Source organism: Danio rerio, chromosome 7 (assembly GCF_052040795.2).
Source record: "Danio rerio strain M-AB ecotype USA chromosome 7, GRCz13ab, whole genome shotgun sequence".
Taxonomy (NCBI): Eukaryota; Metazoa; Chordata; class Actinopteri; order Cypriniformes; family Danionidae; genus Danio; species Danio rerio.
Window position 1 is genome coordinate 62,646,403 of NC_141027.1, and position 26,059 is coordinate 62,672,461.

General features: G+C 34.6%; 1 protein-coding gene across 25 annotated transcripts in view; it reads left to right on the forward strand.

Annotated features, from left to right (window-relative positions):
- col25a1 (collagen type XXV alpha 1 chain) overlaps positions 1–25,985 on the forward strand; it is a 325,150-nt gene extending 299,165 nt beyond the window's left edge. For 8 of the 25 annotated variants that reach the window (XM_087262001.1, XM_087262004.1, XM_087261999.1 and 5 more), the window contains 13 exons: positions 890–934; positions 1,059–1,139; positions 1,257–1,319; positions 1,622–1,672; positions 5,339–5,365; positions 5,753–5,833; positions 8,622–8,675; positions 9,027–9,080; positions 9,202–9,228; positions 9,402–9,455; positions 17,013–17,099; positions 21,473–21,511; positions 22,122–25,985. In XM_087262001.1, coding sequence (XP_087118127.1) covers positions 890–934; positions 1,059–1,139; positions 1,257–1,319; positions 1,622–1,672; positions 5,339–5,365; positions 5,753–5,833; positions 8,622–8,675; positions 9,027–9,080; positions 9,202–9,228; positions 9,402–9,455; positions 17,013–17,099; positions 21,473–21,511; positions 22,122–22,124 — 666 coding nt within the window. In that variant the 3' untranslated portion in view covers positions 22,125–25,985. Of the gene's footprint in view, positions 1–889; positions 935–1,058; positions 1,140–1,256; positions 1,320–1,621; positions 4,026–4,908; positions 5,366–5,752; positions 5,834–6,134; positions 6,171–8,621; positions 8,676–9,026; positions 9,081–9,201; positions 9,229–9,401; positions 9,456–17,012; positions 17,100–17,485; positions 17,564–21,472; positions 21,512–22,121 lie in introns of those variants that run through there. The other 17 variants (XM_087262002.1, XM_087262005.1, XM_087262008.1 and 14 more) reach the window with 8 other exon arrangements.
- Positions 25,986–26,059: the final 74 nt, after the last annotated feature.

Consider the following 26,059-nt stretch of genomic DNA (forward strand, 5'->3'; position numbering starts at 1 on the left):
TTACACTGAAAACCATAAAAATAATAAGTGCACTTTAAATACCGAATGATGCACTTATTCAATCATTAAAAACTAAGGGTGTAATGTTGGAGACTTCAACCACTCAACAACCGCAGCTTTGCTTATGTAGCGGAAGGGCCGGAGCCTTTGAGCACTGATGTTGGATAACTTTATTTATTTTGGATTGTGAAAGCAGTATTCTCTTAAGAGAGTGATTATAGCACCTCCCAATGGTGAATGCGGTCATATTCATGCCAGGTATTATTTGGTACTTTGGTCATTTAATTTGCTAATTTGCCAACCGTCAAACCTTATTAGGGAAACGGTTTCAATTTCTGCTTATAAAAAAAAGTGTTACATTTGGAATGACACTACATTCATGTACTCTGCTGTTGAGTGTGTAAGTGCATAAGTTCAAGTGCACAAGTGCATAGTGTATAGTGTGCCATTTGAGAAATGGCTTTTGTTCACAAAAAAATGAAAATTATACCATCATTTACTCACGCTTGGGGGATTTTCCTCCCGTTGAACAAAAAGAAAGATATTTTGAAGAATGTTGGAAATCTGAAACCATCAACTTCCATAATATTAGTAATAACTACTTTGTAAGTCAATAGTTTCAGGTTTCCTATATTCTTTACAATGTTTCCTTTTGTGTTTAACATAATAAATGATGACAGAATTTTCATTTTTGGGTGATCTATGCCTTTAATCAATTAATAGTGTGCCCGTTATTGTCATTATATACTTTCATAATCTTGTGTGAAGACAAACACCACAGTGTGACTGGTCCGTGTACCCGCATACAATTGTCCAATTTTATGTGGGTAAATAAACCTTGACTGCAGATTATTTCAGTCTATAGAATATTGTACATTACTTTTAACAGGGTGATCAGGGTATACCTGGACTTCCTGGACTGGATGGAGAAAGAGTAAGAGGACTAAAATTTTCTGATTGTCTGCCTTCTGTTGTCTGACCCATATCTAAGCACACTTTTACTGTATTTGTTTATTTAATCATAATTTGCAGTTAATATAATCCAAACATGTTCAAAGGGTCACAAAGGTTCAAAAGGAGACATGGGAATCCCTGGAATACCAGGAGAAAAGGGATCAGTGGGTTTCCCTGGCTTACAGGTAAAATATCTCAGTGTTTCATTAGTTAATTCTGGTGTTTATCATGTTTATTATTATTTGATCCTAAACACACCTTATGACTAACCACATTGTCATTTTTTGGTAATGTACCCATAGGGTGTAAATGGTCTTAAAGGAGACAAAGGAGATGGCGGCATTTCTGGTCCCCAAGGACCCTCGGTAAATATAGCCATACTGTATTTGGTCTGTTGTCTAGCTTACACACGGAGACATCTGTAGGCCACTGGCACTAGTCTTTGTCAGAGTGACAGTTTGTATGATATAAGAGGAAGTACTGATAAAAGTTTTTCATAAAACAATAAATTGTATTTTTATTTAAAGTAAAGCTGTAATAAATAATGTTGCTAAACTTTTTGTTGTATTGGTTCTTACTGCTTTATTGACATTTTTTTTTTTTGCCTGCAAAGATGGATTTTGTGTTCATGTCAGTAATTCAATTTTCATTTTGCTTGCATTTGTAGATCATCGGGCCCCCTGGAGCACCTGGTCCACAGGGACCACCTGGCCCAATGGTACGTTAAAGTGAACATGCTTTGCACAACAAAACGGCATGTGAACACTCATGTTGTGACACTGGTGTGTCAGAATTTTATTTATTCATTTATTTGCTGGGGACGCTAGGGATGCAGGTACAGTAGCAAACTCCAAAACTATCTATATAGCAAGTGTTTTCAGTTATCTAACATGGATCAGACACAATACAGCTTTAAAGCAGATAGCTGAAATAGCTGAAAATATCCTGATTCTTTGTTAGGGAACAAATGTCTCTATCAATTACACATCACATGAAACATGGCATGTTGCAATGATGGTTTTATTATACAACTTGTCATAAATTTTCTTTAAATTTGTAATGATCAACAGTATGAAGGCCAGTAAGCATTTGATTTTGACATTTTTGAATTTATAAGAAATGCTGACCTTGTCCACCTTACAGTTGAGGATGAGAACTGAACTTCACTGATTAAAAACTCAAAGCTGGGTAAAATATTGTGTCAAGTATAAACCACCTTCTGGGTTATTTATTTTTAAAATAAATTATTAGGCCCCAATTAAACCCAACATTTGGGTTTGTCCATTATATACTCATTATATAAAGGTTAAAATAGCATAGCATTTTTGGAGTGTGATTGCTATTTTTAGTGCAGCATCTTAAGTACAATTTTAGTTTTTTTTTTTTTTTTATTGTGTAAACCTTGCTGTATTTTTAACTTCACCAATAGTATTATTTTAAGGATTTGGAAAGTAAAAGGGTGCATTGTCGAAACTTTTTAATAATTTTAAATTTAAAAATAATTTTGGGGTATGGATTCATTCGTGAAGCATCTTTAGTGATAAAGGATTACCTTTGACTAAGTTTGAAAGAATCTTAATTGGAAACTCACCACTAACTTGCTCTCTTGACTTTCCCTTGATATTGTACTTCAAGTATACTTTTCTTCTGTTTGGTGACACTAGCATTTCACTTATTGCTACAAAAGTCCAAAACTGACTCTTTAAGCCATCCATAATAAAACCGTTTGAACATAAAACGTCATAAACTTCTAAATCATTGGAACAAAAATTAGCCATTAAAAAAGACTCAACCTAGCAGGTCAGATAGAACAAAACTTCCCACTGTTTAAGAAATGTAACTGTGTGTTTTGTTAATTCTGTCCAAAATCACAACCCCATCAAATGCCTTGCTTGCAACACTCTAAGAACCATCTAGATTCCCTAAACAGTTAGCAAACACCAAGTATCCAACTCAGAATAGCCAAGCAATTCCCTCACTCTAAAGAAAACACCATAGCAACCACAAAACATATTCTGCATGTCCATAAATGTTAAAAGATTGAGCTCTTAAAAATGCCTCAATGTTCATCACAGTCTTCAAACTTCCCTCACAGTCAATTAATCTTCTACATTTCACATAAATGGTGTTGGACAATGAAACTAAAACTCATGGTTTTAGAACACAGTAATTCATTAGTTAGGTGTAGGTGCTTTTGGGGCCAATACATTATCAATTCATCTTGGGATTGACAGAGGGCCAGAGGATATCTTTCAGAATAGTGGCAAGATCACTATGTGATTCTGATGGAGGAAGACATTTCCTGACTCACTCCTACAAAACACTCCATAGTGGCCAAATTCATGTTTATGTTTATTAAATCCCTCTGTCACCACTTTTGCTGTGTGTATTGGCATAATTGACATTATCATTCTAATACAAGGCACTACCTTCAGGATTTAAAATATTTCAAACATTGATTGCACATGGTTCTCAAGAATAGTTCAGAAGTCTTTGACAGTGATGTGCCCATCTAGCACAAGTATAGGGCCTTCGACAGGGGTGCCTAACCCTGTTCCTGGAGATCTACGTTCCTGCAGAGTTCAGCTGCAACCTTGATCAAACACACTTGTCTATAATTACCAAATGCTCATTCAGATCCTACTCAAGCTGCTGTCACAATAGACTTTTCTCCCCATAGACTTCCATTCATACTCATGCGAATGCATCAGATCAGAAACGCAAGCTTGTGCGACAAGATTAACAGTTCGCTGCGTTGCAAAGTTTAGGCTTGGTGAACTCAAACCTGCAAAATCGCATAACATGACTCGCTTGCTTTTTAAATGTCTAATCTTGTTTAATACTGCCCCTTTTTGCAGCACTGTATGACAGAATTTTGCATGCTCAAACTCAGTGTGACCACAGCTTCAGTTGGTTTGGTTTTGTTTGATCAGGGTTGGGGCTAAACTCTGCAGGAAGGTAGAGCTCCAGGAACAAGAAGCCCTGACCTAAAGAAGGCCATGACATTGCAGCCCAAATCATCTCTGATTCACCCTCATGGTTCATTCTGGGCATGCAACACTCTGGGCTGCGTTTCCCGATAACGATTGATCTTAGCACTTAAGAGCGTTTTCTACGAGTCATTTTGCGAACGTTCGTTATTGTTTCACGTGCGTTTCCCAAAAATGCACTTAACACAATTGCACGTAGCCCAGCTTTAAGTGCAACTTAGGAGTCGCTATCCGTTTGTTAAGTGCTGAAATGTCACGCTATAGAATGGCTCGTTATTGTTGCACATGTTATAGCAATCCATATAATTGTTCTTCTACTTGTGTGAATGTATATTCAACTCGAATAACATTAAAAAAAATATTTTTGAGCCAGTTTAAAAACATAAATTAACTGGAAATGTCGTACTGTAAAAACACTGTCTTGCTCCAATCTCGCATAAAACTAATTCTAACAGTCCTTGCCGGAAATGACATCAGCATCATTTTCGATATTTATATGAAACCTTAATTAAGTAGACTTATTTAACAATTTCTTTATCAAAAATTGCTTATCTCACATCAAAATAAATAAATAAGTAAATAAATAAATAAATAAATAAGCTCTTACATTTATTTTTGAAAAGTTTAGCCTAATTATCCCCACCTGATGTGCATTTGCTAATAGGACAAAAATATAAATGAATAGAGATACGTACAAATAAAATGAATAATGACTTTGAAGAGAAGTAAATTGTAGGTGCAATTTGCCGGTTGTCCAGCAGGTGCCCTCATAACTCTGTCTCCTTACGATGCACTTAAGGCTTTACGATTACTCCAGAGCACTCGTAGATCCACTAAGATTTTCAAGTGCTACTTAAGTTACGATGCTTTTGGGAAACAGACCGTAATATTAAGATCAGTCGTACGATCATTTCTACGAACTTCTTAGGCTTACGATGCTTTTGGGAAACGCAGCCCTGGGCAGTATGCTTCTTTGGAGTTTCTCCACACCATCACCCTCCCAGATGTAGGAAAGACAGTGAAGGTGGATTCATCATAGATTAATGGATGTTTCACATTGTCCACAGTCCAAGATTTCCACTGCTGATGGTGCCATTGAAACTAACGTTTGGCATTGGCATGAGTGACCAAAGGTTTGGCTATAGCAGCTTAGCTATGTATAACGACCCTATAAAGTTCTCGACGAACAGTTTTGGTGGAAACAAGAGAGTTAAGGTTTACTTTTAATTCCGCAGTGAACTAGGCAGCTGTGTTTTTTTATTACACAATCTTGGTAAGCATTTGGAAATTTAACCATAAAACCCTCAGGTATTGGCCAGTGTTTCAGTTTCATTGTCCAACCCCTGTATATCTATAATTGTGTGTTCTATAAAGTCATTTTGCTTGTGTTGCAGGGTCCTCATGGATTCCCTGGTCCAAAGGTACGGTACTACAGGTTGGACCAGAATTTCCACATGAGTTTTAACTTTGTTGTTTTTAAAAATCACACCGTCTTAATAATAAATCTGATAAGTAAAATTGGTAAAGCATCCTGCAAATGGGCATAAATTGTTCAGTTGGAAAATTGCCTTTCTGTAAAAGATGAAAGTACTTAACAGAGCAGTGTTATTTTTGGAGATACACAAAGACTTTCCAAAACTTTGACTTTATCTTAAACTCAAATTATTCTTAGTCATCCAGATCTTCAGCTACAATTTATCATGGGGCATTAAGTCCAGTTATCTTTGTCCAGAAGTGAAAAATGAGATCCTCAGTAAATATTACTCAGCTATTCCTAAACTGTGTTTTTGCTACATCTTTCTTTTAAGGGGGAAGCAGGTTTGCATGGTCTCAAGGGAATACGTGGAGAGCCTGGGCATAAGGGGGAGAGAGGACCCTTAGGTCTTCCCGTAAGTACACAATGACCATGGTTCCAGTTATTTTGTAATTTATCCCCAATTATCTAGTAAATATTTCCCATTTACCACATAACTCAGTGTCTAGTTGTTTGCTGTTATGAATGTATGTTTTTGTTGTCATAACTCATGTAGTCAACTAAGTCTGTGTTGCTGCCCATTAATATTTATGTGTTGATCTAACATCCATTTTTTATGTTAGAAAATATTATGTTATGATTTTTTTTATAATTTGTTTTCATCATGTACTAATCACGCTTTTCAAACCTCCACTCATACTTCCATTAATGCACAGGGAGCATCTGGCTTTGATGGAAGGCCGGGACTCATGGTGAGTCTCAGTGGCCACATTTCACCTCCCAACACCATGCTACAAGTTTTAAAATAATACAAAAAATAATAAGTCATGGGAGACATTTATGGTGAAGGTGGAATGTGGTTAGACTCAGACATTAAAAGACATCAACACAGATTTAGCACTCACTCATTCATTAACATTATTTATTATTTTTGCTTTTCTGTGTATTTATGTAAGATGTGCATGTATAACTGCTGAAGTCATTCTCCAAGAAAAAAATTATGAAGAACAGTACATTGATCAAATTTATAGCAAGTGCTGGGGAGCATTTTTGAAAATTTTTCTGGCCAATATTGTGTTTCCTCCCTAAAATTGTGCACAATACATTTATGCAAAAATGTGCTGTGTTACTTTTCATACATATTTCATAAGTTGTGTTTACTTGTTTTTAACTGTCATGTCTGAGCATGTAGTTAAAATGAACAGAGGAAAGTATCCAAATGTAACCAACACAGTAGGTTTATGTAAAATAAACAAATCAAAACAACAAACAGGGAAACACATACATCATTGGGGTGACTTAAAAACTACTAACACTAACAGGGGGTTACAGAACAGGATATATATACTGTGACAGACAGTGGGGTAATGAACAAACTATAACAAGGGAGTGGATACAATAAGAAAGCAATGTAACTAATAAGGGAAATTAAGTAACAAAGGAAAGCTTAAAATGATGTGACATGGATAAACAAAACTACACAGAAACACAGACAGTGTTACAGTAATATAAAAAGTAATGCTTTTTTGTGAACATAAGAGTCATTTCACACCTAAAGGGAAACAAACTAGCCTCAAGATGAAGGAAAAATGTATTGGAATAAAATACACAGATGTCATGTTTGTCCAAAGACAATATTGCTTATAAAGTAAACTGAATTGAATCATCGAAGCTCAGCCGAAAAAATAAATATATAAATTGTTGTAAATTTGTGAAAGGCATTTGTGTTATTTAACATTTAATAATTGCAGGTTTGCATAATATGATGTTTGCATTCCAGTTTTTATTTGCTTTAATGAGTTCTAAATTTGTTCTGTGCAATTGAGAGGAGTTAATTCATCTAAACATTTAGCCTAGACCTACATCATTAATTACAGCAATACTGCAGCTACAATTACAGTTTTCACCCAAAAATGATCAGTTTGTCAGATGAAGAAGAGCCTGCTTCAACACTCATAAAGAGTTTAGGCCATCTGCTCACAATCTTAAAACAACAACAACTATTCTATCTTATAACATTTTAACTGCATCATACATAAAAGTGTTTAAACCTGATTGTTTAAAACATCGATAGACTTAGAAAATTTCCACGTTGATGCATATGTACAACTCTGAACGATATCACAACATCTCAAGCAACATAAGACAGCCACTAGGCTGTTCAAAGCTGAACCCAGACCTGTGAATGATCCACAATAGAATAGAACACATCTGGTACAATCCACCTCCAAACTGACAGCTTATATACAAAGAAAGTACATTTAAAATTTTTGGTCCCACTTTATATTAAGTGTCCTTAACTACTACGTACTTACATCAAAAAATACAATATAATACAATGTACTTACTGTGTTTATAATGTTTTTGAGAACACTGGTACTTTTGAATTGGGATAGAGGTTGGGTTATGGACAGGTTTGGTGGCATGGGTAGGTTTAAGGGTGCGTTAAGGTGTAAGGGATGGTCAACAGTGTATATACAAATGTAATTACAAAAGTTAATTACAGATGTAATTAAATACATGTATTTAATCATAAGTACACAGTAAATACATGTATTTACACAATAAGTACATTGTAACAAACTATTAATTCATTTGTAAGTACATATTAGTTAAGGCCACTTAATATAAAGTGGGACCAAATTTTTTACTTAGAAAATGGCAAATTTTATAAAATGGCGAACTCAGGATTCCAGGTCCGCTCAAAAGGTCTCCATGGCCTCCTGAGGAAACAAATCGTTTGGCATACAGAAAAAGCAATCACACACCTAATATTCCAGTTTTAAGGTCATCATACAGTCAAGGCCCTTGAACATTCAACTTTGTTAATAATCATAAAGACATAAGAAAGGTTATGTGTTACTCCATCATGGAGCAGACATCCATCAAAAAATTCACTCCCTTATTGTCTATGAGCTATTGAGTTTTCTGTCAATAAATGGGGAATTGTTTGTAATGATATAAAATGTATTTTTTTACTTATACTATATATTAGTGTCTTATTGGAAAATTTATCTAACATTTTAGTAGTTTCTTGAAAAGTAATCTGATGTTAAAAATTGTAATGCATAAACCCAAAACTGCTTATGTGTTAGGGTTAGGGTTATCTGATTTTCTCATCAGCAGAACTGTTGATTTTGTATTTATTTATTTATTTATTCATTTTTGCAGACCCAAAAATGTCACTTGCTCTTTTTGTATAGGGTATGGATGGTCCAATCGGAGCTCCAGGTCCAGCAGGTCCAAAGGGAGATGTAGTAAGCTTGTTGTTTCATTGTTAAATAAGTTACATAATTAATTGTATTATTTCATTTGAAATATTATAATAACATTATATAAGAATAATATTGTGCTGTTTTTTAATATTTATTGATTTATTTTTCTTATTTCTCAATAAAATTTATTTGCATGCGTTTCTTGTTTTTTAATATCTGATTTATCTGAATTCTCACAGGGTATCAGTAATTTAATCTTGAAAATTTAAATGGTCAGCACATGGACATATGCTGGTCCTCACAGTGCAGTTGTAACATGTTAAGGAGTGTATTGTAATACTATACATTAGATTTGTTCATAAAAATAGCTGCTGTAAATTGTACCTGTTACAGGGTGAGAAGGGTGACATTGGTGATCCAGGACCCAGAGGGCCGTATGGGTTACCTGTAAGTGCTCAAAGAATGATTATGTGATTGTGATTTGGATCTTATTAATGCTCATGTCATTCAGTATTCCAGTCCATTTCTTATTCATATTTTCATCTTCTTTTCTTTTTCTCCTTTGAAGGGAGCTGCTGGATCGCCCGGAATAGATGTGAGTTTATAATATTCTGCACTCTTATGTTGACGTTTTTAGTTTATTGTTTCCTGGGTGACTTCCTGGTACCATTCGGCTCTAGTAGCTGCTGGCAATATCACTAAAGTTCTTTACCCCTGAACCAATGGTTCACAAGCCATTTGTAATTACTTGAAGTTGTATTTTTGCAGGGGTTACCAGGCTTAAAGGGAGACAAGGGCGACGTGGGGGAAAGAGGAGAAAAGGTGATTTTGAAAGTTGTGAAACAGGGATTAAACCTTTTATTCTCTTTTATATACTTGATTAGATCTGATGTCAATGGACACTTACAAGGCAGCAAAGGCACACAGGGCTAAAGTAGCCATAAAGCTGAAGATAAGTGCTACAATTACAAGATTAGTGGTCATACAAATAAGGATTTTCTGCTACGTTAGAATGAAAGCAATATTAATGGTTGCAGGAAAAATAAGGAAAGAGTTCTTTGATTTTATGTATAGGTAATTCAAACAATTAAATCTGTTTTTAGCTAAGTCAAATCAAAGACAATCATGATCTATAATACGTGTTTCAGAAAGCTATATTTATTAATAGTTATTAGTTTAAATCAAAATTATATGGTTATGTCAAAAATCAGGAATACAAAATGTTCACATTTTCCTGCAACTGCATTTGTATTTATATGTCATCATTCAGAGGTTCATTACTAACACATCATTTTATCATACCAGTCCACAATCATATAAGTCAAAAAAGTCATTCTTTGTTAACTTTATTGTCAACTGGAAATATGTCATATTTCTTACTTCAGCAAGAAATACAATGTAAGTCCATTGACAACAGGCATTCACTTTTGCAATGGCTCTTTATTGGCATCTTCTCTTGCATGATTCCTATCATTTTAACAGCCTGTTCCACAGACTAACACTGGGCAACTGGGTTCCATTCTTTTAATGGCATGGAATGCAGCAGTGTGTAAAAATCAAATGCACTATTAATTCCGTTTTTACATGCAGTTGAAGTCATTATTAGCATTATTAGCCCCCCATATATTTTTCTTCACATTCTGTTTAACTGAAAGAAGATTTTTAAACATAAGAACACATTTCTAATCATAATACTTTTAATAACTAATTTATATTAACTGATTTATTATATTTTTGCAATAATGACAGTACATAATATTTTACTGGACATTTTTTAGGATACTACTATTTAGCTTAAAGTGCAATTTACAAGCTTATTTAATTTACAAGCTATATAATGATGGTTTGTTCTGTAGACAATCAAATAAAAACATAGCATAAGGGGGCTAATAATTTTTAAATAAAAAACTTTTTTTTTTCTTTTTTTTCAATATTAAAAAAAAGGAAATACTTTGAAAAATTCCTTGCTCTGTTAAACATAATTTGGGAAATAACTGAAAAAATCTGAGGAAGGTGAATAATTAAGCCCTTCAACTGTATATACCTTTTACAGTTTGTTTATCAGATAAGCCAATACAGGTCATCTAATTTGCCTGTACAAAAACACTGAATGCACAGCATCATTAGAGCTTCACAAGGAAGCATCAGCACAATCACATCTCAGATTGTTAGTTCTTTACTTTTTTCTAGCTCAGGGATGAAACTTGATCCTGGAAGGCCAGTGTCCCTGCAGAGTATCGCAGGGACACTGCAACAAACTAATCAGTGTCTTCAAGATCACCAAAAAACTACAGGCAGGTGTGTTTGATTAGAGTTGAAGCAAAATTATGCAGGACATCAGCCCTCTAGCATCAAGTTTGCCCTTGCCTGATTTAGCCAGAAATAAATGGCTTTGTTTGTTATTATTGCATCCAGGATACAGTGTCCTATTAATATACAATACCAAGGTTTAAATAGTCTGTAAGTAAAACTATGATCTAATTAGTATTTACACCTATTGCCAATAACTGCTACTTTTACATGGCATACAATATATCTTGAGCTACATCAAGCCCGAAATTATACATACCCCTGGCAAATTCTGACCTTCGGAGTTTTTGTTCAAATGTAAATAAAAGCTGAGAATTTAATTTATTCATTTATTTTTACAGACAGTGATAGAGCCAATTTGGTGGATGGGGATGTTTGGGAGGCCATGATGGTTAAGGGCTGATGGCCTACTTTTTTACGAGAAGTGGAATAAAATTTTTAATGGCCACAGTCAGGACACTCACTGACAGTATGGTGTCCCCTTCACTTCTTCTGGAGCGTTGGGACTCACACAGACTACAGGTTAAGCCACACTGAAGGCCTCACTAAGACCACTTCCAACTGCAACCTAGTGTTCCCATGTGGTCTCCCATTCACGTACTGACTAGGTTCAACCCTGCTTAGCTTCAGTGAGTAACCGGTCTTGGGCTACAGGGTGATATGGTTGTGACATACATTGTACATCATCTTCTTATATTTTGGGAGAAACCTGTGTGGAAAAAAAAAAAAAAAAAAAAAAAACTTGCTGGTTGAATAAAAGTAACTTTAAGTCAGAATTTGCTAGGAGTATGAATAATTTCAGGCTTGTCTGTCTCTAGAGCTAATTGCACTTACTAAGGATGTAACGGTATTGTAAATACCGTCATACCGCAATAGAATTTTTTTTCGATATTACCGTAGTCGCATGACTCGATAAAACTATAGGTCTTCTGAGAAAATTTGCTCAGGCGAATGAAGCGAACGGGAGGTAGCGGAACTACAACTACCCGCGCGTACTGTAAAGCGGGGAGGGGGGGTTTAGCGCGCATACTCAAGAGCGGTGTTGTCGCGCGCCTACTGAAGGGCGGGACGGAGGGTGTTTCGCGTCGCGGGGGCACTTTTGATCATTTTGGATGGGCATTTTCTATCCAAGAATAAAATGGGCATGTGCACTGCACAGGTTGAGCCCTATGTGTGCACGTGCCTGCAAGGTGGGGAATACGACTAATAACAGTCATGGGGACTGCAGAAACACAGCACACTGTTCAGATTGATGCAGACATTGACTTGTACCGCAAACAGACCTCTATCTCACTCATGGCTTGTCCTCTCAAGTGGGGGAAAGACAATGCACAACGTTACCCACTGCTGCAACCTGGGCCAAGTCATATTTCTGTCCCAGAAACCTGTCCCAAATGAGAGGGTTTTTTTCTGTTGCAGGGGACATTGTAAATACCCAGAGATACCAGCTTTTACCAGATTATAGTTATATGATAATTTTCCTTAAAACCCATCTCTATCTAAGTGAGTGAGTGAGTGATTAAATGTTGAATGTGATGAGTTTTCAACAATACTAAATTGAAACTTTATTTTTTTTTACATGGTTTAATAATTTTTTGTTATTAAAATGGAAGTTCCTGCTTCAAAGCTTACAGATAGATGGCTAATTTGTATGTCATTGACATTTTTGGCACTTTTTTGGAGTATTTTTTTGTAGTTTTGTTTTTCCTGTAAATGATTCAGTAAATACCGTACCATGACATTCATACCGAGGTATTACCGTACCGTGAAATTCTGATACCGTTACATCCCTAGCACTTACTCTTGGTAGAATCAACTGCTAATAAAGTATTCTAATTACATTTGATCTAATAGCCACTGCCATATTCTTACTCTGTTGGCACTTCATGAAATAAGTAAAAAGCACTATAGGCCATACTCACACTAGGTAAAGTTGATTTCCAAAAATCTAATTCATTTTATTAAACTTTTAGAATTACTATATTTTATCAATAATCTACAGAATATAAAAAAACTGAAACGCCTGGTTTTAGACTACAATAATTCATTAGTATGTCTTAGAGCCGTCATTAAAACCAATGTTTGCCATAAGCATTAGTGACCAAAGCTGGCTATAGTGGCTATATCAGCCTGGCCATATATATTATCTTAGGGCCTCCATAGAAACCGTCGTTTGGCATTGCCATGAGTGACCAAAGCTGGCTATAGTGGCTATATTAGCCCGCCCATGTATATTATTTTAGGGGCTCCATTGAAACTGACGTTTGGCATTAGCATAAATGACCAAAGCTGGTTATTGTGGCTCTATCAGACCGTATATTGACCCTGTGGAGCTACTAATGAAAAGTGAGTTGGGTGGTTGTGATTTTGTTTTTTTTTGGATACAACCTGGGTTAGCACTTGGACGTCCCTTTCAAACAGCTTCCTCTTGCATCCACAGTTACTCCTGTTATATGTGGTTCTTATTATTGAGGGTAAGCTGACTTTTACCCTGCATACCGTGGATTTTGATACATCATAATGTACTGGTGTCTTAAGTTTTTGTCCACCAGTGAGATGTGCAACAACAATTTGTCCTCTTTTAAACTCTGATATGTCATCTACAATGCTGTGAGCATTGCAATATTGAAAGCATAACTGTGCTATTACTCACATGCTGCTTTTACTGGTAGAATGTGCAATCAATAAAGACTGGCCACCAGGCTGGTCAATTTTAGCTATGAAACCTCCAACAACTGGCTAGTGTTTCAATTTCATTGTCCACCCTCTGCATCTGCCAGTTGTGTCCTGTGATATTTCTGTAACTACAACTTCTAAGCATCTGAGTGCTGAACTAGCATGGAATTGATCATTCAATGTGCCCTGCTTGTTGTCAGCACAAGTGAGATGTGTGAGTCTGATTTGCACACTTTGGGTCTGCTTTACTGGGCCTGATTCACATAAGAATACTTTGATGGTGGATCATAGCAGAATGTTAACTGTTTCTAATTGTTAACTTTCTAATTAAATTATAATGATAATGTACAGATGACAGTTAAGCAGTCTAAAAAGGCTCCCCAGCTTGCAGAGTCTGAAAAAAGCAAGGACTCTCATATCACAGAAATTGTCTGCAGATGTATTTCTAGCATTAAGCTATTTTCTTCCAGACCTTTCAGATTTTCTATGTTTTTATTTAGATGAAAAACATAGCGGTGCACTCATAGAAAAAAAAAAAATATATATATATAAGGCTGTAACTGGGATAATACATATTTAAAAGGCACATTTGCAGCTGCTAGCTCTCTACAGCTCTGCACTTGCACACTGAAGATAAGCTGGGTTGTACCTGGTTGATAACTGTATGCAAGACCACATGGGAAAACTAGGTTGGAAGAGGAGCTATTAAAGCCAGCTGGGGGTTCTCACCCTATGTCTCTGTGGGTCCTATTGCCCCGGTATAGTAATGGGGACTCTATACTGTCCAACACAGGCTCATTCTTATTACGTATACGCCTATATACATTTCTGGAGACAGCAAATTACATCCCAGGAGCTAATTTTTTTTGCAGTTTTTGTACACAGGCCACTGTGTATGCACTTTTAGATCTCAATTTTCTCTCGCAATTGACATTTGCACCTGCTGTTCTCAAGTAAATCCACCAGAGGCCGCTGACTGACTGACTGACTGACTGACTGACTGACTGACTGACTGACTGACTGACCGACCCAACGACCGACCCAACGACTCAACGACCGACCGACCGACTGACTGATCAACTGACCCACCTTGCCCCATTCCTAAACCCAACCAATAGCGTTTTAAAAAACAGATTTTTACCTTACCCCTTCGCTAAACCCAACTGCATTGTTTTAAAAAGCAATCCAGAAAAAGAAGGACCCTCACCTTATTTTTACCACGTTTTCAGATTTTACCACATTCTCACCTTGTTATTTGCTTGTTTAATTGATTTTTGGCTTCTGTTTTTGTCCCCGCTTTTTGTCCTTGCTTTCTGGAACCGTTTTTCACCAGACTTGAACCCTATTGTCGCAGTCAACTCTGCTCTGTGCCTCAAGTCTGCCGACATACATATCGAGCTACCGGACAAACTGGTGACAGCAGGAAAGCCGTCCATACAGTGATAAGTGGTCAGCTAAGCCAGAAAAGGAACAGCGTCTTAATGCCCCTTAGCTTTTCTTTTAAAGGTGAAATGAGGCCATACATAGCCACATATAAGGCTCAACCTGTGCAGTGCACATGCCCTTTTTAGTCTTGGATAGAAAGTGCCCTTCTAGAATGATCAAAAGTGCCCACGCTTCACAGTATGCGCGACAACAACGCTGATCAGAACGCGCACGACAACAACGCTCTTCAGTACGCCCGCGATGACGACGAGGACGACAACAGCGACGACGACGACGACAACAACAACAACAACCCCCGGCTCTTGAAAAAAATTCTCCTGCACATGCCCTTTGGACAGTCTCTGCACGGGCCTGGCTCTGGCTACATAATTTGCGATCTCCAGAAACTTATAAAGGGCTACATTTTCAGAATGAGCCTGTGTTGATACTGTCAGTGTACAGTCAGTTTCATATCATGTAATTGACTTCATCACCCTGTCTAGTCACCCTATCTTCTCAACCCTTAGGCTTGTGTGTGGCATATACAAATCTATAAAGTGCTTTGAGTGCCCAGAAAAGCACTACATAAATACAACTAATTTGTAAAATAATTTTTAAGCTCTGGTGATGTTTCACCGATGGGTTTTCTCATATCATCAGCTACTAACACATCTTATTCCCTTATAAGGGAACAAGTTTATAAGTTTACATACAGCTTAAAGCAGCATGATCATTTCATCACATTTGACATTTAATTCAATGTTTATTTTATTTAAATATCTATAAGTTTTTCGTCACCATTTAAAATTCAACATAACGAAATTTCTTGTTCATGTTAAGCAGGTTGTTTTTTTATGTATTAATAATAATTAATAATTAATGCACACAGTTTAGTGTTACCAAGAAGATCTGAATGTTGGAGTGAACTGATTTTCTGTGTTTTTAACAACATAATTGAGTGGATAAAGATTTGCTGTCTGTGTGGTTTGATGGGGTGTGTGGGAATGTGTTGTGAGATGTTTTCCAGGCTCTTCTTTCTCTTCCCTTGTGCCCTGCAAAACTCCAGTTAATCCTGTTCCCTTCAGTTTTAATTGACAGACTTTCTTCCCTCTTCCTCCTTACTGGTATTCCCATCTAACTTCCCCTGTTCCTCAAAGACTCCCTCACAATCGCTTCCTCCTTGTAACACTTCTTAGTAAAGCTATTCTGTATGTTTCAATACACATATAGAAAACATGTCACTGCATTGCATAATATGCTGTGTAATTATTATTAATATTATTATTGTTCACATTTTTATACATCATAACAACTGCAGAACATTCAGGAAGTTTAGGAAACCCGACCTATTCTTCAAAGCAAGTAGTATTTTTTTCATTTATTTACAAATCTTCAGTCATGACATATAAATTATCAGACAGAACCAGATTCAAGAGATTGGAATCATCTACATGTATTCATTTTTTGAAATATGCTATCCTAGAGGTATATTTATTTGAAGTAGATTTTACTATTAATATTCTATCAGTCTTCAGTGTAATTGATTCTTCAGAATATAATTTGGTGCTCAGTTATTATAAGTCATCAGTTAATTTAAATGGTTCTTATTATCATCAGTTTTAAAAACATTTCTATTGACATTTTTTTTTTTTTTTTTTGGAAACCATGGTCCATGTTTTTTCAGCATTCTTTGATGAACTAAAGAAGTGTTGTTTATTTAAAAAAAAACTATTTTGTAGCACAATGAATGTTACTTGCTGCATTGTTACAATTAGAAAAAGGAAGGTATATATTATATTTACATTTTATTGCTTTTCAGTGTAGCTACTATACTAAAAATATATAAAATAAAATAAATTGTGACACAAAAAAATCTAAAAATTTTAACAACAAAAAAAAATGAACAAAACTAATCAAACAAACACAAACCATACAAACTCTTCAGCTGACCATCTATTGTGTCCACAGGGGGAAAAGGGAAAGAAGGGCAAAAAGGGGCCTAAGGGGGAGAAAGGAGAACAGGGTGCCCCTGGATTAGATGCACCCTGCCCACTGGTATGTCCCAGCTGACAGCTGGAAATGTGCCGCTGAAGTAAGACAGCGGACCCCCTAAGGGAAGAGTTGTTCCCGTTGTTAAAATGGCAACCCACCTCACCCTTGATATCTGAAATATGTATACATAGTTTTGCTAAAACAATTGCTTCCAAAATCCTTTCAATACAGATCTTCCTTTAACAAAATCAAACTGTACTTCCAAATCAGCTCAAAATGCTTTCTTATAAGTTAACACAATGGACGTATCAAGGAATGATGGTTAATGTTTGCTAAGAACCACTGGACCTCTCCTCTCTGCCCTATGCCGTGCCTTCACAGCGGAAGGCCGGAAGGGTGAATGCAGCCTCTATCCTAGTAACACTCCCAGTTCAATTTCTATGACACAGGGTTTCCGGGGCTTTAAGGGTGAAAAGGGCGAGCCAGGTCAGCCTGGCCTGGATGGGCTGGATGCCCCATGCCAATTGGTACAGTATCCTCTTTTCCTACCTCACCCTTGCTTGCTGCCAGCCAATTACCCATTCACACTTTCATATGAGTTTATGCCCAAAACTATGCATGAATTTAATGCAAACAAGCATATCTCATTGCCTTTTCACCTTATTGTACTGCATGCTTTATCCAATTAAATTCAATTCATTTCCCAAGTGCATGGTAGCATTAGTTACACTAATTTATTCCCTGAGATTAATTTATCATTCAGTGGAGATGTAATAATTCTTATATATATATATATATATATATATATATATATATATATATATATATATATATATATATATATATATATTTTTTTTTTTTTTTTTTTTTTTTTCCTTTATTTATTTATGCTTTTAAATTGTATTATGGGGCAAGTACAAAATGGGTAAAGTACAATAAACTGGTAGTGCGTGTTCTGTTATTTTACAGACCCAATTCTCTCATTATTACATATTGTTTCAAATTACTAAAAGTTCAATAAAAATTATTGTTTTTCAGCAGGGTTTTCATCATCATCATCATCAATTTACAGCCAAAGGCCCCATAATGCAATGCAAAATCTTTTTCCTCTTTTCCTACTTTTGAAATCCTTTTGAAATACTTTTAAAAACCTGCTGGAATTACATTAAATTGTTTTTTAGTTTTTTCAGTATCTTCTCCTTCTTATTATTTAACAGTCTTTGCTCTTTTCAGATGAAATAGCCTGTAGTGGCTTTAAATTATCCATCTTTTACCAAACTGCTCTAGGGAGCTTACAGTGGGGAAAATAAGTATTGAACAACACCCCATCATTCTTTTCAGATAACATATTTCTAAAGATGTTCTTGACTTGAATTCTTACCAGATGTTGATAACAACCAAACAAATACTGTATGTTCAGTATATGAAAAGAAAACAAATCTAATTAGTTTACAAATTTAGTAATGTGTAATAAGATAAAATTATACAGGGGAAAAAAGCATTGAACACATGAATAAAGGAATGTGTTGAAAGGCAGTGAAAACCCAGACAGCAGCTGAAATCTCTCAGTAGTTCTGCAGCAACCCTCTGCCCGTCCTCATTGTAAATGAATATCAGCTGCTTCAGGCCAACATCTAAATTGGCAGGATGATGAAGATGAAGCCAGGGTGAACATAACAGCAAGGCAATGATACAAAACACAGCTAGGGAGACTCTCAAAGTTTTCAGAGAAAGAAAATAAAGCTGTAAAATGGCCCAGCCAATCTTCTGACTTGGAGTCAATAGAAAATACAAAATAAAGATCAGATTAGATGGATGAAACTCCCAGAACCATCAAGATTTAGACACTACGTTGAAGTCAATGCATGATTTAATTCTCCAATTGAGAGGCATTTTTAAACTGCCATCACCAAAAAGCTTTTATATAAAGTATTAAATACATTTTAGTAGTTCAGTACTTTCTCCTTGTGTCATTCCGTTGTCATTAAAATTATATATATATATACAATGTTTATATTGTTTGGATTTTTACCAAAATTTTGCAGAAATGTCCACCTTGGATTCATCTTTATCCTCCTGCTAATGTAGATGTTGGACTGAAGCAGGCAACATTGATTTACAATTAGGAAGGGCAGAGGGTTGCTGAAAAACAACTGAGAGATGCAGCTGCTGTCTGGGCTTTCACTGCCTTCCTACACCTCCCTTTTTCATGTGTTCAATACTTTTTCCCGTGTATATTTATTTTATTAACTTAATTTGTAAACTAATAAATTTGTTTTCTTTTCATATATGTATTTATTTTGTTGTTATTAACATCTGATAAAAAAATTCAAAGGAACACGACCTGTTCACTGAGACAAATTGTGACATGTTTAATACTTTTTTCCCCCACGTTTTGTAGTACAATGTCAGCATGAGTCTCTCCCCTCCAGTTTTTAACCCTCTCCTGCTCCTTCTCATATATCTGTTCCAATTGGCGACTCAGTCCTACAGAAAGTAAATAAATTTAAATTCTTAAGCCATATCAGAAATCACCATGTTTATTAGTTCAGATAATTGTGCCTTTGGTTGTCTACACTCTCAAAAAAAAGTACATGGTGGTACAAAGGATGTCCATTAAAGAACAGTGTTGTACCTTCTTAAAAGTTGTACCTTATTTGGTACAGATAAGGCCTCTTAGGATACTGTTCTGTACCTTTTATGGCACAATTTAAATGAAGGTACACAATTGTTCTCATAAAAAAGGTACACAAGTGTTGGACAACTCCTTACAATATCTATGAAAACAAATACTACTGGTAAGGCAAAGTGAATTTATAAATAAATTCCATATTAAAACATAAATTATCATTTAAAAGCATATGTTTAAAGAAACTTATAAACAATAATTATTGAGTTTTATAATACAAAACAAAACTATAAGTATTGCAAACTAAACATTTAAGGCTTTTTTGATAAACATTTGGTTAGCATTTTTTGATAAATATAAGGTTTTATTATTGATTTCCACACCTTTTGTGCTTTCTTTCCACTACACTCGTAAGCTGGTAAAGTATGAAAAGTGTTGATGCATACATTTTAGTATTGTAAAATTAATCTAACATTGTGCATATTTCGTTACAATACTTTTGCATAATGCTATTTCTGTTTTAAAATTAAGTAAAGGATTTTTAGGTGATTACAAAGGTATTGTGTGAATTGTGCACAGGAGAATGTATTGTGAAAAGTGTTGTGAAATGTCTAGCTAAAAAAACATCTTTTGATTTATGTTAAATTATGTTTTTTATCTTTATTGTAAATGGAAAAGGTGCATTTACACAATAAGAAACCTTAAAAAACATTGTTTAAAAAAGTATTTGATGTTTTATATTTACTGAAAATAAATTGACCAATTTCGGATATAGTAATACGTCTTTAAATAGTTCATGAAGAAGCACATTTGACACTGTTAAGGTACAAAGTGTCACTGTCGTGGTACCTTCATGGGTCAGATTTGTACCTTTGATAAAAGAACAATATTGTATCTGCAGGTATTAAAAATCAGATAAATTTTGGTTTCCCAATTGTACACATCATGTCCTTAAAGGTACAAACTGCAATGGTACAACATTGTTTCGTTGTCTTTGTCAATTCTGTTCCATATAAAGTTCTGCCCCAGTGACAAGGGATTGTACCATTTTTTTTTTCTGAGAGTATAAAGACATATAGAAAAAGGAGCTGTCACTGGGGCAGTACCATTTTAAAAGTTACATATTTGTTCCCAAATAGTCCGCAGTGGTACCTAAAAGGTCCATATTAGTACCCAAATGTACATGAAAAGCACCTTTGAGGTACCATTATGAACCCTTCAGGGACAAATATGCTTCCTTGAAAAGGTAAAAAGCATGCTCCAGTGCTCCTGTACTTTTATTTCTGAGAGTTTACAATTATAAAGGTACAAAAGTGGTCACTTGAGTGGTACCTTTTCAAAATGTACACTTTTATACATATTAGTTAAGGTTAGAATTATTAGCCCCCCCTGTATTATTAGCCCCTGTTAATTTTTTTTCCCCAGTTTCTGTTTAACGGAGAGATTTTTTTAAACAAATTTCTAAACATAATAGTTTTAATATCTCATTGCTTTCAGCATAGACAGATTTGCAAAGGTGTTTGTTCATTTATTTATATGTGTAGTTCATAAGCTGATATTTTGTATAAAAAATGTTTTTTGCATGCATGATTACCTGGCACAATCAGAGTACCAAAGTTTACATTTCCTAACTTCAACACATCATTATGGTTAATCACTTTGAGGTTTCATTTAAGGCAACATATTGCATCAAAGGGCATATCACACAGCCTTTGAATCTTCCATCAATTTAAGGAATAAAAAGTTTAATCTTAAGCTGTACTGACATTGCATATTGCCTGTTGTTGTTTTTTCTTCTACCATACAGGGTCCAGATGGGCTTCCCATGCCAGGCTGTTGGCAGAAGGTAAGTTTTAGAAGTTCCCCAATAACTATGTAATTTTAAATCAAAATCATTAGCCCTCCTGTGAATGTTAAGTCTTTAAGAATATTTGTGTTGCTTAACAGAGAGTTTTTTTTTTTCAACACATTTTGAACATAATATTTTAATAACTAATTTATTTTGTCTTTGCCATAGTGATAATACATATTATTTTTCTACTTATTTTTCAAGATACTAGTATTTAGCTTTAAGTGCAACTTAAATCAGGTTATATGTTATGTTTAGTTAATTAGACAAGTCATTTGATAACAGTGGTTTGTTTTGTAGACAATCGCAAACAAGAATAAATGTTGTAATACTGACCTTGTAATACAGATTTTGTAAATGGTTTTTACAATATTAAAAGCTGCTTATTAAATAATTATTAACTGCTTATTTTTAACTACTGATTATATATATATACTTTTATTAAAATGTGGATGAGTATTAGAGATGGCTTTCCACAACTTTGTTGACATAATAACAGCATGAATTTTAAGGTGGCATCCTTTGGCATTTAAAATTTGTTCTTAAACTTTTTTTCCATATATTAAAACATATTTGTCTTTGTTTTTGTTTTGTTTTTTCTTTGCAGTGATCAATCTAACACAAAACGCATGGAGTTTGTAAATAAGGAAATATTTTTACTTTAATTTTTTTTGTATTTATACAGTTATTTTATTTTATTTTTATTCTGTAAATGATTAATTGAAGTTAGAATAAAATAACTGAAAGTGGATGTATTTTTTTTATTTTTATTTTTTATCATGGAGTTCACATGTAGCTGCTTCTGCCACTTTCATGTGTTTATGGCAATATTTGTTACATTCACATCAGCACTGTGGAATTTAAAGACTTGACCAGCAACAAACTCTTGTCCATGAAGGTGTGTTTGCCCGGCTTTGCATGGCCCAGAAAGAGAATTAAATATCAAAACAGATTTGGAGTTGGTTCTTGAACAGGATCTTGTGGTGTATTTTACCTGTTCATCTTCACATCATCCATACTACCAGCTTACAAGACTAAAGACTCCATCCACACGTCCCGAAACAAGCATGAAGTCAACTTGAAGTATCACAGTATCACAGTGTATGGCTTCTGCAAATCACTAACTGCCACTGACTGTGTTTGTATATTTGAATCGAAAAGACATGTTCCTCTAAAGGGGTTAATTTTTGGTTTGTTTTCACCTTATAAAGGGTGTCACGCCTTGGCTGGTGGCTTAAGAAAGTCAAAAAAGTGTGATTGCTGGATTTCTTTATTACAAAGAGGTCAGTGTGGCATCTGCCCGACTACGCCTCAGGTGTTGCATCGGCGCAACTCCTGCCTTGAGATGAAAGTGACAATTTGACAGACTGGTATTATTGAAAGAGCAGAACACATGTTCCTCCCACCATCTGTGGCTGCTCTAGAGTAAGCTAGGAAACTGAAACTGGAAGTCACTACATTCTTCCCTCCACCAGAGAAGCCGTCCTTGTTCACTCTTCAGTGGCATCTTGTTGTTGTAGCCGTGAGCTACTCAGATCTACTAAGAACAACAGAATGGTGTTTCTTTGATAATGACTCATAGTTTGATTGGCTCATTTTATGCATTATTGCCTTTGTGCCTAAAGACATTTGTTATTCATTCCTTTGCTGGATATGTTTTATTTCTTTCTGTTTTGAGGTGTAAATAAGATATTTTACTGTATTCTGTTGCAGCTACAAAGATTCATAAGTGCATGTGTTGCTGGAGGTAAAAGTGTCACATTCTCCATGCTTTTAATAAGGTTATTATAGGAATGTGACAACTTTGTCATAAGCTACTGTGGTTTCATGGCACTGAAACTCTGAAAGAAAAAAAAACTTTCTAAAGTAATCAGTATTTATCTGCTTTATCTATTTGAGTGTTAATTCACAGTGCAAGGTGCAAAAATACAATAGGCATGAGACTCTGAGGCTTTTTTTGTATGACCAGCATTGATTATCATTACATAACTTGTTATCAGGCTACACATTCATCAAGCAAAGTGTTCAAAGTTTTATCCTTTTGTTCACTTATTTTTACAGCTTAAAAACCTTTTGACAACAGCCTAGATTTTAGTAAGCGTTTTTGAGTAGCAATAGTTAAATGATCACAGTGCTGCTGACTTTATAATATATATATTTTTTGTGTCTGGTGGGCATGTAAGATCATTATAAAAATTTAAAAATACTGTACTTTAACTAGTTTACTGGTTACTTAATGAAGAGTAACCATGTTTTTTTTTCGAAGTTTTATCAAATTTTACATGCCTTTTTATATTCTACATCAGGCATTCCGTATTATATTAAAGTTTAAAGACCTATTAACTTAATGTGTTGTGCTGTAGTTGTGTTTGTGGAGACATTAAGCATCTGATGATTCTTGTAGATCATATGTTCTTGTTTATTCTTCTTTTTTTTTTTTGGCCAGCAGTTTGTTAAAATATTACTGAATATTCATTCAGGTGACAGAAATATTGTAAAATATTTCCTAAAAAACAAATTCCCTCTACCCCCTCGTTCATTCTCTATTTATATCTTGTTGCAGTAAATGTATAAATGTATAGAGTGTGCGGATAAATGTTGTATTAATTAGTTTAAAGTGCAATTCATATTTCTTTTTCAAGTACGGATGTAATGTGCACCACAAACAAATCTTATTTACTCAACCATATTGTAATATCTGAAATTGTCATTGATTGTCATGTTTGTTTTATTTTAAACAAACTGAAAATGGCCATGATGGATTTTTCAAACTCACATGTGTAACTTTTGATGTCAAACTACTTTCATTTCCTTTCTACTCTCAACCATTTTAGTAATTTTCAATGTCAATTTATTTCTACTATCATAATGTCACCAAATATTTCTTTATTAGATGTTTGTCCTAAAGTTTGTATAGAAGGCATGGGAGGCAAATTATCCACTTGTTCCGTTCTGAATAAAGTATGTCCTTGTTTTTTTTTTTTTTTTTTTTTTTTTTTTTGCCAAAAAACAAACAGACCTTGCATTACTAGTTCCACTTATATTTTATATTTGTAAGGTTTAACAATTTATTGTTTTATAATGTAGATAATTGCTTGTACAATGTTTCTGTTGTTTCTTTCTTTGAGCATGTACAAAGCCTATTTTCAACTATTTTTGTCAAATTTGAATCATGCAACTAATCTGTATAATTCATTATGTGTTTTTGTTGTTTACATATGTATAGCATTAATGTTTAAACTTGTTCCTCAAGAGGGACAAGTTGTCCTGCAGAGTTTCCTGCACTGTCCTGCAGAGTTTCAAACCTGATTAAATACACATGAAGCACCAAGTCAAAGATTTGAACAAAATATATTGTGCATAATTTGATGTTGTATTATTGTGGTAATTTCCCCATGATACATTCTCCACAATGATCAAAGATCATCTAATCTTATTTTTGACTATTAGTATTTGCTGTAACACTTTAATTGAGGGTGTGTGCAAAGGACTGTCAGGAAAACTTATAATGATGACCTCAAAACATCATGAATATAAAGGTGTTTTTTTAAGCATGCTTATGACAACTGTAAGTGCTTTTTGCTGAGTTGTGGCATTTTGAAAGCAACAGTGACATTGTTAAAATGTCTTTATGACAACTCGATATAACGAAATATAACGTGTCTTTGTCATGGCAACTTGACATTACCAAGACAACATAAGTTGTCATAAATCTGTCATAAACATGACTGCCCTGATGCCATTGTAATCATCATGAACTTTATAACAGTATCATTAACATTTTTTTTTTTTTTTTTTTTACTTCAATTACTGGTACTAATTCAATTTGTTTTAAAAATACATTAACTTTAATTACATATTAATCACAGTGTTATAAAGTTTTTTTCTTTTTTTCTTTCTTTTTTTTAGCAAAGCATTAACCCTTTTAATAAGACACTTTAATGAACAAAATATTTTGTACTACTGAAATAATAATAATAAAAAAAATGTTTAGAAAACATATTCATGCCGCAGCTGCAATGGATTCATGACATGACAATCATGTTTATGACAAGCCATTTTGTCTTTGTTATGTCATGTTGTCATACCAAAGACATCTCAAACAATGTCATCTTGCATTTAATATAACATAACTGAGCAATTGACACTTGAAAGTTGTCATAAGCACATAAAATTTAATTCAAATTCATTACATGTGTCATGTCATGATTATAAAGGTGTCATGACAGTCTTATGAACAGTCCATTTATATTATTGTTGCTGCATTTAAATTTATCTTATTTTTTATGTCTGTTGTATTTTTTCTTTCTTTATTTTTATATTGTTGTTGAATCCTTTTGAAGCAGGGGTTTTCTACTCCTTGTGGTCAACCCTCATGTTTTAAGCTCTTGGAAACTGTATTGTTTATTGAATGCCATGGCATTTCATTTCAGACTCATGCTATGTGGTAAATAAAAGCAACTTTCTTCAAGTGTATGACTCTTTAATCTACATTTAAAAAAAAATCATTGAACAATCTACTTTTTGCATAATGACTGATACCGA